Source organism: Symphodus melops, assembly GCF_947650265.1.
Source record: "Symphodus melops genome assembly, chromosome: 23".
Lineage (NCBI taxonomy): Eukaryota > Metazoa > Chordata > Actinopteri > Labriformes > Labridae > Symphodus > Symphodus melops.
In genome coordinates, this window is record NC_136713.1 from 1,044,070 (window position 1) to 1,060,270 (window position 16,201).

General features: G+C 40.6%; 1 protein-coding gene across 1 annotated transcript; it reads left to right on the forward strand.

The window, feature by feature from the left end:
• The first annotated feature begins 813 nt into the window (after positions 1-813).
• On the forward strand, positions 814-12,045 carry LOC306818933 (NLR family CARD domain-containing protein 3-like). The gene is made up of 11 exons (XM_079336671.1): positions 814-861; positions 3,094-3,170; positions 3,250-3,378; positions 3,499-3,648; positions 4,158-4,236; positions 4,366-4,594; positions 6,634-8,434; positions 8,532-8,705; positions 9,320-9,493; positions 9,734-9,780; positions 9,896-12,045. The coding sequence occupies exons 2-11, from the start codon at positions 3,142-3,144 to the stop codon at positions 10,465-10,467; spliced, it is 3,384 nt and encodes a 1,127-aa protein (XP_079192797.1). The 5' UTR covers positions 814-861; positions 3,094-3,141; the 3' UTR covers positions 10,468-12,045.
• The last annotated feature ends 4,156 nt before the right edge of the window (positions 12,046-16,201 follow it).

Consider the following 16,201-nt stretch of genomic DNA (forward strand, 5'->3'; position numbering starts at 1 on the left):
AAACATGTTTTCTTTTCCAGTGTTGGCGAATAAGCGGTTCAATAATCCAAATATAATGTGGGTTGTAGTTACTGACAATGACCACAGGAAGGCAGTGATCATCACAGCTTCTGTGTATCTGTCTGTATTAGTTTGGTTAGTAAATAAAGTGTCACGATGTTTCAGTTTTTCGACCCATAAAGAGACATCATGCAGTTCATCTTCTAACCACAAGAGGGCACCAACTCCTCATGAAGCTCTGAGAAACTCAATAAATAAAAGACTTCTGAAGTGTTTATTTTTTATGATTTGGACAAAAGACCAAAATAACAAATACGTTTAATAATTTAAATACAAATAAATGTTTCAATAATACATTAACATGTACAGTACGGGTAAAAAGCCACAGGTGCTGAGCACATAGGTCTGTTAAAGATTCTGTGTACTAAGACTCAGGACGAAGGGGAGGTAGGGGGTTCAGAGGGGTCTTTGAGGGGGGGGGGGCTTTTGTTTAATTATTACATAAACCATGTACCATGGGTGCCCGAGCCTTCAGCTGCTCGGCACCCAGACTTACTTTTGCATCATCACCTGCCAAGCAGCGCAAGATGACGTAACGAAATGGGCGTGGTTTGTAAACAAATCATAACAATCATATAGGGAGGCTCCTTGAAGGAAAGTTATCGCACCTGATGCTTCAAGGCACTTCCTTGTTTATCTCCTCACGCAAGGACGTTGGCACGCGAGCTTTTCCTCTCCGTTAAAGTTTAAGCCCTTTAACTTCATATTTAATCTGTTTGAGTTTGAAGACGGCGGGAATATTCAGAAAGGATAGAAACTCTCTGGGAGTGGAAGAAGAAATCGTCGCCGTCACCTGTTCAGGTGAGTTAAAGCGGCTCAATCAGTGGAGAAAAACATGCTGCGTTCATGTGATGTCGGGCGCGTCGGAAAAACGAGACTCCGAGTTGTAAAATACTCAAATACCTGCTCGAGTCAATACAACAACTTGGAGTCAGTACCAAGCGAACTACCCCTCTTGGATTAATAAAGTATTTCTGATTATGTTTCTGAATAAAGTGCCAGACTTAACGTCAGACTCGTCATCACCTGCGGGGGTTTAATCTGTTAACGTACTTTTTTTTAGTAATTCATGTCGGCCTATCGCACAACTTTTAACAGTAATATTTCACTGATCCTCTTTGTAGCATCAACACCTCTTTGTGTTGTGTTTTTCCCCCCACCTACCACATTAAGACTTTTAGAACTGAAATCAACGACCATCCGAGCAGCACGTGAACGCAGCATCTGTCAGATTCCCCAAATTAGTTAGTTTTTTGAAGGTTTGAACATTTAATTGATTACACCTCAAACTGAATGTTGCGTGACAGGAAGCAATAACACTGGCTCTAAGTCTGTGGGCGTAAACTGTGATAAGTCGTCATTGAACGGTGACTCATAGACACAGCATGTTCCCTGGCCTTCAGGGTGCTGACTAGACTTCTCCTATTCTATTTTAAGAGGTTTCACAAGTTTCATGTGTAAAAAAAATATAATAAATAAATAGCATAAATAAAAAATTGTGCAAACACACTTTGGTCAAGAAAAACTTTTAATTGAACCATTTCAGAAACATTTAGAGCCCGACCGATAAATCGGCCAATAACAGCATATCAATAACGATAGTCATCAATGAAAAAACATTTCATTTGACTTAATTGAATTTCCTGAAGTTCCTGGTTTGAATCCCTGTCTGACAGGAGCCTCTCTGTGTGGAGTGTGCATGTTCTCCCTGTGCAAAAACATTAAGCAAAAGACAAAACAAAAACTTACTTAATAAATCCAAAACGAGGAACAGATAGAATCATAGCACATGCGACAAACGACAGAAGACACCTACAAAAGACAATGATCCGACAAGAGGGTAAGAACACAGAGAGACTAAAGAGACATGGTCAGACACAGGTGAGACGAATTAAGACAGGTGAGGAACATCAGGGTAATCAAGACAGGCGGGAAACACAAGGAACAAAGAACACGAGACCAGAACACTAAAAGACAAGTATAAAGTAAAACCCAACACTGACACCACCAAAACCAGATCTACAAAATAAAACAGGAAACACTAAAAACTAGACTTAAAACACAAGACAGGAAACAAACTTACAGACAACAGGTAAACACTAAAGAACAAAGCGACCACACCAGGAATCACATACAAGCAACACAGGAAATGATGCAGAACACTAAAGATAAAAAACTAAAACGAGACAAAACACAGAACCAAACAAAACCACGACAGCATGACTCGGCGTTTTGAACAAGTCATTCAAATATTTCTCTGTGAGTTTGAAAGCATGAGGAGGAATCTCCCATCATTTTACAACTCATCACATCCTCATTTCTATTTTTATTTTGTAGCTTTCATCATGATGATATAGAAGCCACACTGACGAAATGCTTTATTTATATCACACATTATTACTAACTGTTATGTTTACCTTCAGCTGCATGATGGTGATCTTTTATTCATCATGATTAATGGTGTTGTTATCAGGTGTGAGGTTCACCCTGCATTACATTTATTTTTGAGGATTACGAATTAAAATCATTCCAGAGAAATGTAAACTTTTTTTTTCTCCACATCCAAACAGGAAGTAGTAACAACTTTCAGGTTTTTCAGAGTAAAAGTTTTAACCGGAAGTGTAAAGAGTTGGACTTTTGCCTCCTTTGTTTTACGATAGGATAGGATTTAACTTTATTGATTCCCAAAGTGGAAATTCGGGCGTTACAGCAGCAGCAGTGCAGAATCAAAAACAAAAAGTCAAAAATCGAATAAAATAATAACATAAACATAAATACAATCCAGGTCGTAAGTGGGGGATATATACAGAGGACTATAGTGTGGTGGACTCAGCAGGACAATGAAAAAGATAGTAATAATACTGTGCAGTGAATGGCACGTTAAAGTGATCAGTGAAGAATTTTTAAAGTGACATTTGTGATGTAAAGAGGGTTATGTAAACAGTATTGACAGTTATAAGTTACAAGTATAATAAATATAGTGCAGTTTTTGACTTTACGCGTTCATTGTGTGTTTTGTTGTTTGTCCAACAGGAATATTGATCTGTGAGTCCACAAGGATCCAACACTGCACCACACTTAATGAAGAGACAAGTTCCGCTAATAAACATGTAAGCTAACGCGACAGTGGGTGTCTCACAGTGCAGCCGTGTTTTATGTACACTCACTAATTTATTTACGGTCATTTAGGATCTACCAAAGACCAGACTCCCCTGATCCTGACCCCAGACCTGATCCAAGCTGCGAGTCCATCAGTAGTAACATGTCCATGTCTGATCCAATCCAGCTTCCAAAGGCCCCCTGTGGTCCAGAGCACAGGTGATGTTTTTACGAATAGACACGTCTCTGTCCTTCAGAGTCACAGAAAAAAAACGGCGTGCTAAATGTCTGCGGGATCTTTAAGTGTGATGATTCAACTTTGTTTATCTCTTTAAACAGGATCCTAAAGAAACTAGAGTCAACAAAATCTGGATCTGGATCTGAACCTGGATCTGAACCTGGATCAGAGGCGGGCTGTGTGTGCTTCCGAGACAACGAGTCGAAGGCTGAGCCTATAGCGTTTAAGGACAGGGTCTCCCTTTTGGAAGAGTAAGTAATCAATGAAGTTTTGCAGAATCGTGACAGAAATATGAATTGTATGTTTATATAAGAAGTTTTATTTTTATTTTTATTGGCTTTAAGCATTTAATCTCCATGAAAAACATGCACAAATGTTTTATAATAACAAAGAAATATAAATAAATGAAAAAAAATCTTTGGGCTGAAATATTATCCTTTAAATGTCTGAACAAGCCCAATTAAAACGTTTCAAACAATTCAAAAACTGAAGTTCCAGCATGTCATTCAAGTGCTAAAAAAATAAAGCCGATGTTGAAGTGTAAAATCCTGCAGTTCCTGGAGTGTCCACTAGAGGCTGCTGCAGAATCACAGGAAGTACAAAAAGCCTGTTTTTACAGCAGACATGAAGACATGATGTTTACAGCCTGCTTCAAGAAACCAAATAGGTGTGATTGGCTCATGTCTCCATCCACACACACTGTATGGTTTGTTTCTAATAGTATCATCACCTGATCTCATACTTTGTGGTTCCTCCACAGAGTTGACCGGCAGAGCTCAGATGTTCCCAGCGGTCAATCTGCCCATCAGCAGCAAACACACCTGGACTCCATATTTATGGTCTGTTCACACAGCAACTATGAATCTATCTGTTTTGTTTCTAATAATCTCCATGTTGCACTTCATAGAGCACATGGTCATCTGTCCGTCCAACATAGAATCAAAATCAAAAATCAAATTTTGTTCCAGATGTTGGAGGAGAAGATGATCACTTTTGTGAAAAATGAGCTGAAGAATCTCCGGAGAGTTCTGAGTCCAGACGACGCAGAGATCTCAGAGAGTCCGCCCGAGGATGAGCATTTAAAGGACGGCGAGGATAAAGAGCAGAGGAGGAGGATCAGGGAAGCATTTCTGAAGATGACCGTGGACTTCATGAGGAGGATGAAGCAGGAGGAGCTGGCTGACCTTCTGCAGAGCAGTAAGAAGATTTATGGTTTAACATGCTAACATTTATTAATAGACTACAGACAAATCGCTCTTCTTGAGGAGGACTTACAGTCCATGTGCAACAATTACCAGCCTCTTCTTTTTCAAAAAGTTATGCCCTAATTTTTCTCGGGATCAAATCAGATCCCACATTGAATCCAATCCCGTCTAGTTCCTTGAAAAGAAAGAGTTAAGTTTACAATGGAGACCAGAAATCAAGAAATACTGATAGAAAATCAGTGTCCATCAGTCTTCACTCTCTCAGGTGGAAACAGGAAGTGTGTGTTACCATGGTTTCTCAGTGGCATCTTGGGGGAACAGCTTATTATTAATGTAGCTAATGCATTCTGTAAAGATGTCGATTTTCTCTTGTAAATTATATTAGTGTAGACTTCAGATGGAGCCCACATTCTTTATTGTAATTTATAATTTAATGTTTAGTTAATTTATTGTAACATCAAAGAACAGGTTGTCTTAAATGAAAGCACAGACAAGGAGACTACAAATGAACATCACGGCAGCAAAACGTTCATTTTTTGTTGCAGCCTAAATTAAGTTTTACAAAAGACATCAAAAGTAGAACAATGAGTTTTCTGCAATCAATCAATCAATCAATCATTATTTGTATAGCATCAATTCATAACAGATGTTTTCTCGAGACACTTTACAAAAAGCAGGTAAAGGACCTTACTGTTTGTCTGTTAACATTAACAAAAGAGCAGGTAACAAGACCATGCTCATTGTTATGTTTACATAAAGCAGGTAAAGGACCTTACTGATGGCTATATTACAAGAGCCCAGCTGAATCCGTCATAGCGTGGCAAGAAAAAACTTCCTTTTAACAGGCAGAAATCTTCAGCAGACCCGGATCATGACGGAACAGCCATCTGCTAAACTGTGCTGGGCTTGAAAATGGGATGGGGGAGATGGTACAAGATTCAGAAAGAAGGATAGGATAGGATGGGGGGACGGGTGAATGTTTGGGCAGGCCATCCTCATCAACAGTCCTGAGGAACCTAAGAGAGCTCAGGAGCTCCCAGAAAAAAGGAGAGGTTAGTAACTTCAATATAAAAATAGTGACAAGCAATAATAAGACATGATAAAACATGCAATATGATTTAATATTTAATATTCTTTAGTTTTTGCAACAGTCCCTTTAGATGTAAAACACAATCAAATACGAAGTTGCTAACATCTGTATGATGATATTAAATGTCGATCTTAGTTGGAGCAGTGTTTGTATAGGTCGCTTCTTCCGAGACAACCAGACGCAACAGGCGTTACACGTGATCATCAAGTCGGCAGACTCACTGGCGGAGAGTTTTATGGCCCACTACCACTCCCCGCTAAAAGGTTTGGGATGGACTTAATATGGCGGACCCTCAGTGGGTTGGGTGTAGTGGATGGTTTGAAAAAGACCCTGTGTCACGTTTTTCTTCTTTGTTGAATTTATTAGCAGGGTACACTATGTCGCACTGATATGACGTCACGCTATTACGTAACTTGAGTTGCTATCTGCATCCGGCTTACACATCGCAAACCACATAGGGCATGGTTGGTTGTGAAAAGGCACAAACAGGATCAGGCCTTACTGAGCCAAACCGTACCAAACTGACCCATATCGGACCGCTTGGTGGAAACATGGCAACTCTTTGAAGAACTATAAAATTCCTCCACAATGCTTATGAGGCATCCTTAAATCCACACATCTTACTGACCCTTGTGGCCCCTTCAGAGCATTTCCCCTTTAGTCCTTGTGATCTAGTTGAGTGTCTACACCAAACCAGGAAAGTTTGGTGAAGTAACACTCCATTGTCTAACACGTTGGGCTAGTTTGACCTGAGCTGTTTTCAAATTTAGCATTCTTAGACTATTTCAGGACCAAATTTAAAGCATTGTTACTTTAAATATTCTGTAACTTGTTGGCTTCTTTTGTTAAAGAGACTACAAAGAACTCCTAATGAATGCCATCCTTGCAAGCTTAGTATTTTGCCAGAATAGGTAATTATTTTGTCTTACTTGTATTTTCAGAATCTCCTGCCATGTGCCAACTCAATGTCAAATCTAATCTGAAGAAGAAGTTTCAGTTTGTGTTTGAGGGGATTGCTAAAGCAGGAAACCCAACTCTTCTGAACCAGATCTACACAGACCTCTACGTCACAGAGGGAGGGACCGGAGAGGTCAATAATGAACATGAAGTTAGACAGATTGAAACAACATCCAAGAAAGTTGTCAAATTGGAAACCAAAATCAGATGTGAAGACATCTATAAACCCTCATCTGAAAGAAATACACAAATTAGAAGAGTGATGACAAAGGGAGTGGCTGGCATCGGGAAAACGGTGTTAACACAGAAGTTCACTCTGGACTGGGCTGAAGACAAAGCCAACCAGGACATCCAGTTCACATTTCCATTCACTTTCAGAGAGCTGAATGTGCTGAAAGAGAAAACGTTCAGCTTGGTGGAACTTGTTCATCACTTCTTTCCTGAAACCAAAGAAGCAGGAATCTGCAGGTTTGAAGAGTTCCAGGTGGTGTTCATCTTTGACGGTCTGGATGAGTGTCGACTTCCTCTGGACTTTAAAAACAACCAGACCCTGACTGATGTCACAGAGTCCACCTCAGTGGATGTGCTGCTGACAAACCTCATCAGGGGGAAACTGCTTCCCTCTGCTCGCCTCTGGATAACCACACGACCTGCAGCAGCCAATCAGATCCCTCCTGAGTGTGTTGACATGGTGACAGAAGTCAGAGGGTTCAACGACCCTCAGAAGGAGGAGTACTTCAGGAAGAGATTCAAAGATAAGAAACAGGCAGGAAGGATCATCTCCCACATCAAGACATCCCGAAGCCTCCACATCATGTGCCACATCCCAGTCTTCTGCTGGATCACTGCTACAGTTCTGGAGGATGTGCTGAAAGAAGAAGAGGGAGGGGAGATGCCGAAGACCCTGACTGAGCTATACATCCACTTCCTGGTGGTTCAGTCCAAAGTGAAGAACCTCAAGTATGATGGAGGAGCTGAGACAGATCCACACTGGAGTCCAGAGAGCAAGACGATGATTGAGTCTCTGGGAAAACTGGCTTTTGAGCAGCTGCAGGAGGGAAACCTGATCTTCTACGAATCCGACCTGACCCACTGTGGCATCGACATCGAAAAAGCCTCAGTGTACTCAGGAGTGTTCACACAGATCTTCATAGAGGAGAAAGGACTGTACCAGAGCAAGGTGTTCTGCTTCGTCCATCTGAGCGTTCAGGAGTTTCTGGCTGCTCTTCATGTCCATCTCACGTTCACCAACTCTGGAGACAATCTGATCTCAGTCACACCATCACCCTCCCAGTCGTCTGAAACAACAAATGAGGCAACTGTAGAGACCCAGTTCTACGTGAGTGCCGTGGACGAAGCATGCAAGAGTCCCAATGGACACCTGGACTTGTTCTTGCGCTTCCTCCTGGGACTTTCCCTTCAGTCCAATCAGACTCTGCTACGAGGTTTGCTGAAAAAGACAGACAACTGCGAACAGACAAATCAAGAAACATCCAGGTACATCAAAGACAAGATTGAGGAGGCTCCTTCTGTAGAGAAAAGCATCAACCTGTTCCACTGTCTGAATGAACTTAAGGACCGTTCTCTAGTGGAGCACATGCAGCAGTTCCTGAGATCAGGGAGTCTGTCCACCGAGAAGCTGTCTCCTGCTCAGTGGTCGGCTCTGGTCTTCATCTTGCTGTCGTCAGAAAGTGATCTGGAGGAATTTGACTTGAGGAAATACTCAGCCTCAGAGGAGGCTCTTCTAAGGCTGCTCCCAGTTGTAAAGGCCACCAAGAAAGCTGTGTAAGATGGCTTTTTCCATCATAAACGTTTATGCCAATTCTTGCAGGAAGAAACAACAAATAAAAATATCACTTGTGTTTTACTATTTTCTCTCCAGGCTTAGTGGGTGTAATCTCTCGGAAAGAAGCTGTGAAGCTCTGTGCTCAGTTTTGACCAACCAGTCCTCAAACCTGAAAGAACTGAACCTCAGTAACAATGACCTGCGGGACTCGGGAGTGAAGCTGTTTTCGGCTGGACTGGCGAGTCCACACTGTACACTGGAAACTCTCAGGTCAAGATACGTTTTTAACCCATTCAATTAAGGGCAACTTGAAATATGATTTTGAAGTTCTGGAAAAGACCTATCAAGGAATCAGAAAAGATTCCTTGGAGGACACCTGCTAATCAACCCCACAAAGTCCCAATCCAGTGGTCTCTGCTGGAAGGCAATGGGATGCTGTCGCCAAGTTCTAGGATTTTGGGTCTTGTTTAAGGTTAAATGGATTGTAAGAGCACTTGACGAATTAGAGCAGTGTTTGCAGTCAAGCTACTGTCATGGTGAGGGAAGTCACTCTGAAGGCACATCTTAAAATTTGACAGTTTATCTACTGTATGTTCCGACAACCGCCAATGGTCATGGGTCCGGGTTTGGTCTTCAAGGAAGGGTATGAGTACTCTGGGGTTCATGAGTTGGATTAAAACAGATCCAAACATGGATTTGTGCAGCTTCAGCAGCGATGTAAGCATTGTACTGAACCAGGAGTTTTCCAGGCATGTCCAAATAGGAGGGAACCATGGGGAAGGGTCTGAGATGCTGGAGGGATTAAAGATGGATCTGGATCTCAAAAGATTTGTGTTTTGCCGTTAGCCTGATCATCCTATCTGCCATATCTGCGTTGTTTGCAGGTTGTCAGGCTGTCTGATCTCACAGGACGGTTGTTCCTCTCTGGCCTCAGCTCTGAGTTCCAACCCCTCCCATCTCAGAGAGCTGGACCTGAGCTACAACCACCTGGGTGAGTCAGGAGCAAAACTGCTTTCGGCTGGACTGAGGGATCCAAACACCAAACTGGAAACTCTCAGGTATGAGAAGCCTGCTGTGGCCTTAAACAATTTGTTGCAAAAATAAATTGGACCATTTTCTTTCTTGGGCTGAAGGTGGGATGGGGGTGTGTATAGTTTTGGAATCAGATGATTGGCCAATGGGTAGAGAGTGGATGAGATGGACACGTTGCCACATTTACCAGTATATCTGAGTCTGTTTTTAAAAATATGTAATGAATTTATGTACTTGAGAGTGATGATAACTGCCAATCCTTTTAGGGTGCAGCCTGATGGAATCCAATGGTTGAAGCCAGGTTTGAGAAAGTGTAAGTATGATTCATCCAGAAACTGGGATATCACTCGCACAAACCTCCTATTGTCTTGAGTCTTCATCAAACAGTTAATCAGGAATAACGACTGCTGTATTTTTCTCTCCAACAGATGAATGCAAAGTCACACTTGACTCAAACACAGTGAACAAAAACATCAAGCTGTCCGACAACAACAGCAGGGCATCGTATGTGGAGAAGGATCAGTCCCATCCTGATCATCCAGACCGGTTTGACCGGTGCCCTCAGCTCCTGAGTACAAACGGTATGAAGGGTCGTGCCTACTGGGAAGTGGATTGGACAGGAAGATGTTCCATATCAGTGGCTTACAGGGAGATCGGCAGGAAAGGAGACAGTGAAAACTGTGTTTTCGGAGAGAACGAACTGTCCTGGAGGCTGATATGCTCTGATGGCGGTCGTTACTATGTCTGGCACAACAACAAAAGAACATCCATCTACTCATTGTCCTCCCCCTCGGACCCTAACAGGGTAGCAGTGTATGTGGACTGTCCTGCTGGCACTCTGTCATTTTACAGAGTTTCATCTGACACGCTGATCCACCTCTACACTTTCAGCTCGACGTTCACTGAACCCGTTTACCCCGGTTTTGGGTTCGGGTTCTTGGCTGGTTCCTCTGTATCTTTGCACTCTGTGGAAGAGGGAGAGCCACTTACTGCTCATTAGATCAGTTGAGCTTGAATGGGATCACATTGCAATCCAGCTTTGAGGTCATTTTGATTAATTCAACAACAAAAATATCTTAAACTGATTGATGCCATTTTGCATTTACAAAATAAACTCCTCCTACTTCCAGTCTTTTTAAAGTTGGGGTAGATACCTCAAGTGAACTAGTAAGAGAATAAGTAAGCTATATTTCGATAGTATCCAAGCAGAAAACTGTGAAATACGCCCTTAAAATCTTATTAAGAGCGTTCCTCACTGTTGCTAGGTTTTTAGCAGCAGCAGCTCGAGACCTGGAGATTGTACCGTTTTAAAATGAGTCGAGGTGCAAGATATAAATGTGCGAGAAAACGGATTAGTTTTGCTTCCTTCAATGTGGTAGACAAAGTTAATCAATGTAACTCCTGCCTTTTTTTATTTTAGTTGGGGTATACCGGTTTAGTGTTCCAAACATCGGACAATTTTTCACCTGAGGGAGCTGCGTACGCGATGACAAATGAAAGCGTTAAACAGCAGCCTTCGTGAATATTCTCACATGGATCAGTTCTTCCAACAGTAGCGTATGTGGTGTTATACTGTATATGCTTGTCAGCTGCAGACTCTTAACACCTGAAGACAGCACTTGAATGTCTCCAGTTGGCCCAGGCTGATGGTCAACCAATCAGTGAGTCTGTCCTGAGGCTAAAACTGATAACGAGTTGTGACATTGGAAACTGGGTGGGACGGCGATGCCCAGGTCCGGAAGGGTCACGCTGTGGTTCTTGGTATTTCAGTCAATAAACTTCATCTAGTTCCTGCTGCTTTCATATTGGTTCAGTTAAGTTATACTCTTTTTTTTTTTATTATTTATCCTGTTGAGTATTAACTTCCAGCTTTCCCCTTTTACATTGTTTTTTTTTTTTACAGTGTATGATGTGGTCTGGTATTTAAATAGCATGTCCTGTGTTGTGATTTTTACAGTGTATGTCCTGATTCCGACGCCGTAAGTTTTAGTTGTGATTCCTTACTGTGAACACCCGGGGGAAGTAAACATTCATACTTCCTGAACCAATTACGTAAATATTAAACTTGTGATTATGTGGCATAGTAACTTTAAAACGTGTATGTGAGATATTGGCGCCCTCTGGTGGTCAGAATATGTCACAGCTGCTCTCTATTACACTGTTTATACGATGCAAATTTTTAAATAAACCATTTTAGTTGATTAGATCCAAACTAATTATTACGTCATGATTATGGTGAATGTAAAATAGTGCTGTAGTGACACACTTTGACCACTGGAGGGAACTTAGTAATTTTCTTTTCGTTTAGAAATAAGTATTTATTCAGTATTCAGTTTGTTAAAATTTCACTGATGAACATTGGTGCTCAAATAATGTGAAATAAGTCCCTGAGAGTATTGTTTTTCTTATTGTCAGATTTGTAGTTTCTTACAGTGACCACTAGTGAGCAGTGATCCTTGTAATTTTGTCTTTCAGTCACGTCAATAGATTAATTTGCAGTACCAGTGTTTGTAATGAAGACCGCACAGATTGTATGTGTTTATAAGCCTTCAATAAATAATAAACTAAATTAAAGTTTTTTGTGATTTAACTGTTAAGGAGATCATATCAGATCTCTTTGAACACAGCAGCGTGCTGTCTCAGACTGCGGGTTTGTTTGTGGTGTTTTCCGCCTGACAGGAAGTGTGTCATTCTTACAGACTTGATGTGTCAGACCTGCTGTCAGCAGAGTTTATAAATGGTGAAAGGTCCTTTTTTTTTAAGATGAACTTTGTTCTCAGAGATGGGGGCGTGTCCAAAGGGATGGTCAAGAGTGACATAGGACCCCCCTTGTTCCTTCTGTCTGTTTTAAAAGCATGTCAATGTCAACTTTTACTTTTCTCTCCGAGTTCAGGATGATTTTAAGAAAAAACGAAAAGAGACAGACGTCCATTCAGGTCGTAAAGGTCAGAGGTCAGCTCAGCCATGTGGAGGGGAGGTGTGAGAGAGGGAAAAGGTTTAAAAACCCTCAAAACCCCCAAAACAGACGCAGCTGAAACTTCCAGAAACTTTCACATCAGGTCTGCGGATCTACAGATCAGGTGAGCATGTTTCCTTTCGTAGCGTCACTGAAAAGAGTCGAGTGTAAAAGGTGCTGTTTGGCGTTTAGAAAGTGTTTTTATGGACCGTTCATTTCTCTAAATGTCTGTTGTAGTCGAGACCACGCCAACAGAGACCAAGACAGATCTGAGACCAGAGCACTCTGAGACAGAGACGAGACCAAGACATTTAGGGATCAAGACCGTGTCAGGATCGAGACCAAGACAAAGAAATTTAGGTCACGAGACCAAGACCATGAACACCTGTGTCACTGACTTAGGCCGTAACACACTGGGAAGATTGCGTCCGAAGTAAAGGGGGTAAAAAGTTGTTCTTTTAGATGGAGGGGTTTTCCTTCTAATCTCAGGATCAGTGCTGGTCTTGATGGTCTTGGTTTAAAATCCAGAGTCAGCCCAGTCTGAGGCCAAGATAAAAATGCTTCAGATTCCATGATGAGACAAAGACCTTCAGAAAAGTTGATTTTGAGAGGACTTTTGTCTTTTCTACAAACAGAAGAATCTTCAGTGAAACAGTCCGACGAGGTTTTTAATCTTCCTCTGTGATCTTTGTGTCCTCAGAGGAGCTGAAACATGACAAAGTGTTTTCTGCTGAGCGTCTTCGTCCTCCTGATGCTGATTCCTGCAGGTAAATAAAACTTCCAACTTTTCATTCTGGATGTTTGCAGCCACATCAAAGATGCCCGGGGTCAATGTCAATGTCAAATGTTTTGATGAGTCAGCAGTTTTGATTGGATGAAGGATCAGAGTTATTCACAATAAGGCGTGTAGCTGAGCTGATTGACAGGTGGGCGCCGTGTAACGGTTTGTCAGGAGGCTTAAAACCCGCCTCAGCTCTCAGCCTGATCCGAGGAGCGATGACCGAGGAGACACGAGAGCTGACTTCACAGAAGTCTTTTCACTGACAGACACGCCCCCTTCTCGTATATCACTCACTGATTGGACGCTGCAGAGGATCAGACTTCAGTTTAATACGGGAGAAAAGAGGGACATTAAAAAGAGGCTAAACGGAGCGTGGGACATTTAAACAGATGATGAACATCAGTGAGTTTGTAAAGAGTCGCTCTGTGATGAGCTGGGATTAAAAAGAGTCTGATGAAGAGGAGTCCGTTTTATATTCTCACTTATTTATCTTCTGAACGTTTCATCATTTAGATTCTAATCAATCATTTTCAGTATCCTGACACATGAATATCTGTGTTTATAAAATACAGAGGTTGTTGTCTAAATACAGGCTAGGTTCAGTCCAAACTGATTAATAATAATCAATCATTATAGACAATTCAAAATGAAATCTTTTAGTCAGTAGAAACTGTCCTTTTGGTTATGAGTAGACTGCAGGTTGTTCTTCAGGTAAAGACACTAAACACTGTAACTGTGTGTGTTTGATTAGTAATAACACAGTGCGTGTTTGTGTGGACATAAACAGCTGTTCGGCTGATTGACAGCTGAACGTGATCAGCTGATGTCGCGTCATGTGACGCTGTCGAGGAAACGACGTCTCATGAGTCTTAAAGCTGATTTCCTCGGTCCTCTCTCCTCGGCTTCGAAGAGCTTGATGCAGTCATTGGTCGCCTCTCTCTGAACAAAGCTCCTGGTTCAGACGGTCTTACAGGAAACTTTTACAGATACTTCTGGGAAGATATTAAAATGTTGCTGCATCAGGTTTTCTCCGAAATCTTTGAAACATGTTTACTTCCACCCACAATGAGACGAGGGATAATCGTCTCAATCCCAAAGCCCAACAAAGACCCCAGACTTATAGAAAACAGGAGACCTATTACTCTCAGAAACTCAGACTACAAACTACTAACCTACATCTTCAATACTCGTCTTCAAACAGGGATCTCAGATCTTGTTTCAGAAACACAATCAGGTTTTTTAAAAGGCAGATCAATCCACAACAATATAAGGCTGGTATTAGACATTATTGAATATCGAAACTTAATTGAAGATGACGGATTTATTTTGTTCCTAGACTTTTACAAGGCCTTTGATTCAGTAGAACACTCTTTTATCTTGTCGGTACTTGAACATTTTGGCTTTGAATCTAAATTTAGAAATCTTATTAAAGGTTTATATCAGGATATCAGCAGCTGTGTCATATTATCTAAAGGCACTACTCCTAGCTTTAAGGTTAAGGTAGGTATCCCTCAAGGTTGCCCAATTTCACCATATTTATTTATATTAGCTACTGAAATGTTAGCAATTCACATCAAAAATTGTAGTGACATTAAAAAGTTAAATGTATTGGGTACAGATATTATTATCAGCCAATTAGCGGATGATACTACAATTTTTCTAAAAAATAGACATCAAATTCCACTAGCTATTGAAAAAGTAAAACAATTCTCCAATGCTTCTGGGTTAACTTTAAACCTGCGAAAATGCGAAATATTTGCAATACATGAAACAATACTTCAGGATATTTGTAACATTCCAATCAAGTCAGAAATCAAATATTTGGGAATTCACCTTACAAAAGACCAAAAAATAAGTCAATCATTGAATGTAGAAAACAAACTAAAAGAATGTAAAGCAAAGTTGAGTTTATGGCTCCAAAGAGATTTATCAATTCTTGGTCGAATTTATTTAACGAAAATGGAAAGCTTGTCCAGATGTATTTACCCAACTTACTCTATTGCTATCCCAAACAAATTAATTAAATCAATAAACCAGATCAATATGAATTTCATTTGGAGGAACAAAGCACACTATATGAAGAAAAGTAGTATGGTTAAAGACTTTAGGGATGGAGGCCTGAAAGTTATTGATTTTGACTGTCTTAATGGAACTTTAAAAATAAACTGGATAAAAGCCTGGATCCAACATAGTAACTCCTTCTGGTTTTGTATTCCAAATCATTTATTTAATAAAATTGGAGGGTTAAAATTTCTTCTTGTCACAGATTTTGACATCAACAAACTTCCTATTTCTTTATCAGAGTTCCATAAACAAATATTATTGTATTGGAAATTGTTATATGTCCATAACTTCTCACCCCACTCCACTGTACTCTGGAATAATAGATATGTACTATACAGAAAGAAATCTTTGTTTTTTGAAGATTGGTTTAGAAAAGGTATTTGGTCCCTGGTTGACTTGATGGATGACAATGGTCACTTATTAAACTATGATCAATTCTGCACAAAACATAACTTCAACCCAATGAAAGCTGATTTTGATAAGCTACAAAAAGCACTTCCTCAAGAATTTGTCTTCCTGACGAAAAATATAATGACACATCAGACTATTCAACCGCGTTTGGCTCCACTTTCAATTCAAGGTGTCTTAATATGGGATAAAAAGTGTAATAATTCTTTCATAAGAAAATCATTCACGGACAAATCATTCCCAGGAAAGCAAAACAAAAATAACATCTTGAATAAATTTGATGAAGGTTCTGTTGGCAAACTAAGATCCTTGTATCTCAAACTACCTTTACCCCCTAAAACTAAAGAAATACATTTCAAAATCATGAATGACATCTACCCATCCAAAGAATTACTCAGGTTACGCTTCAATATTGAAGATAACATCTGTTCATTCTGCAAAAGTGACATAGAAACCACGGACCATATCTTTTTCTCATGTGATGTGACTCATACATTTTGGGTTGAGATCCATAAATGGATCGCA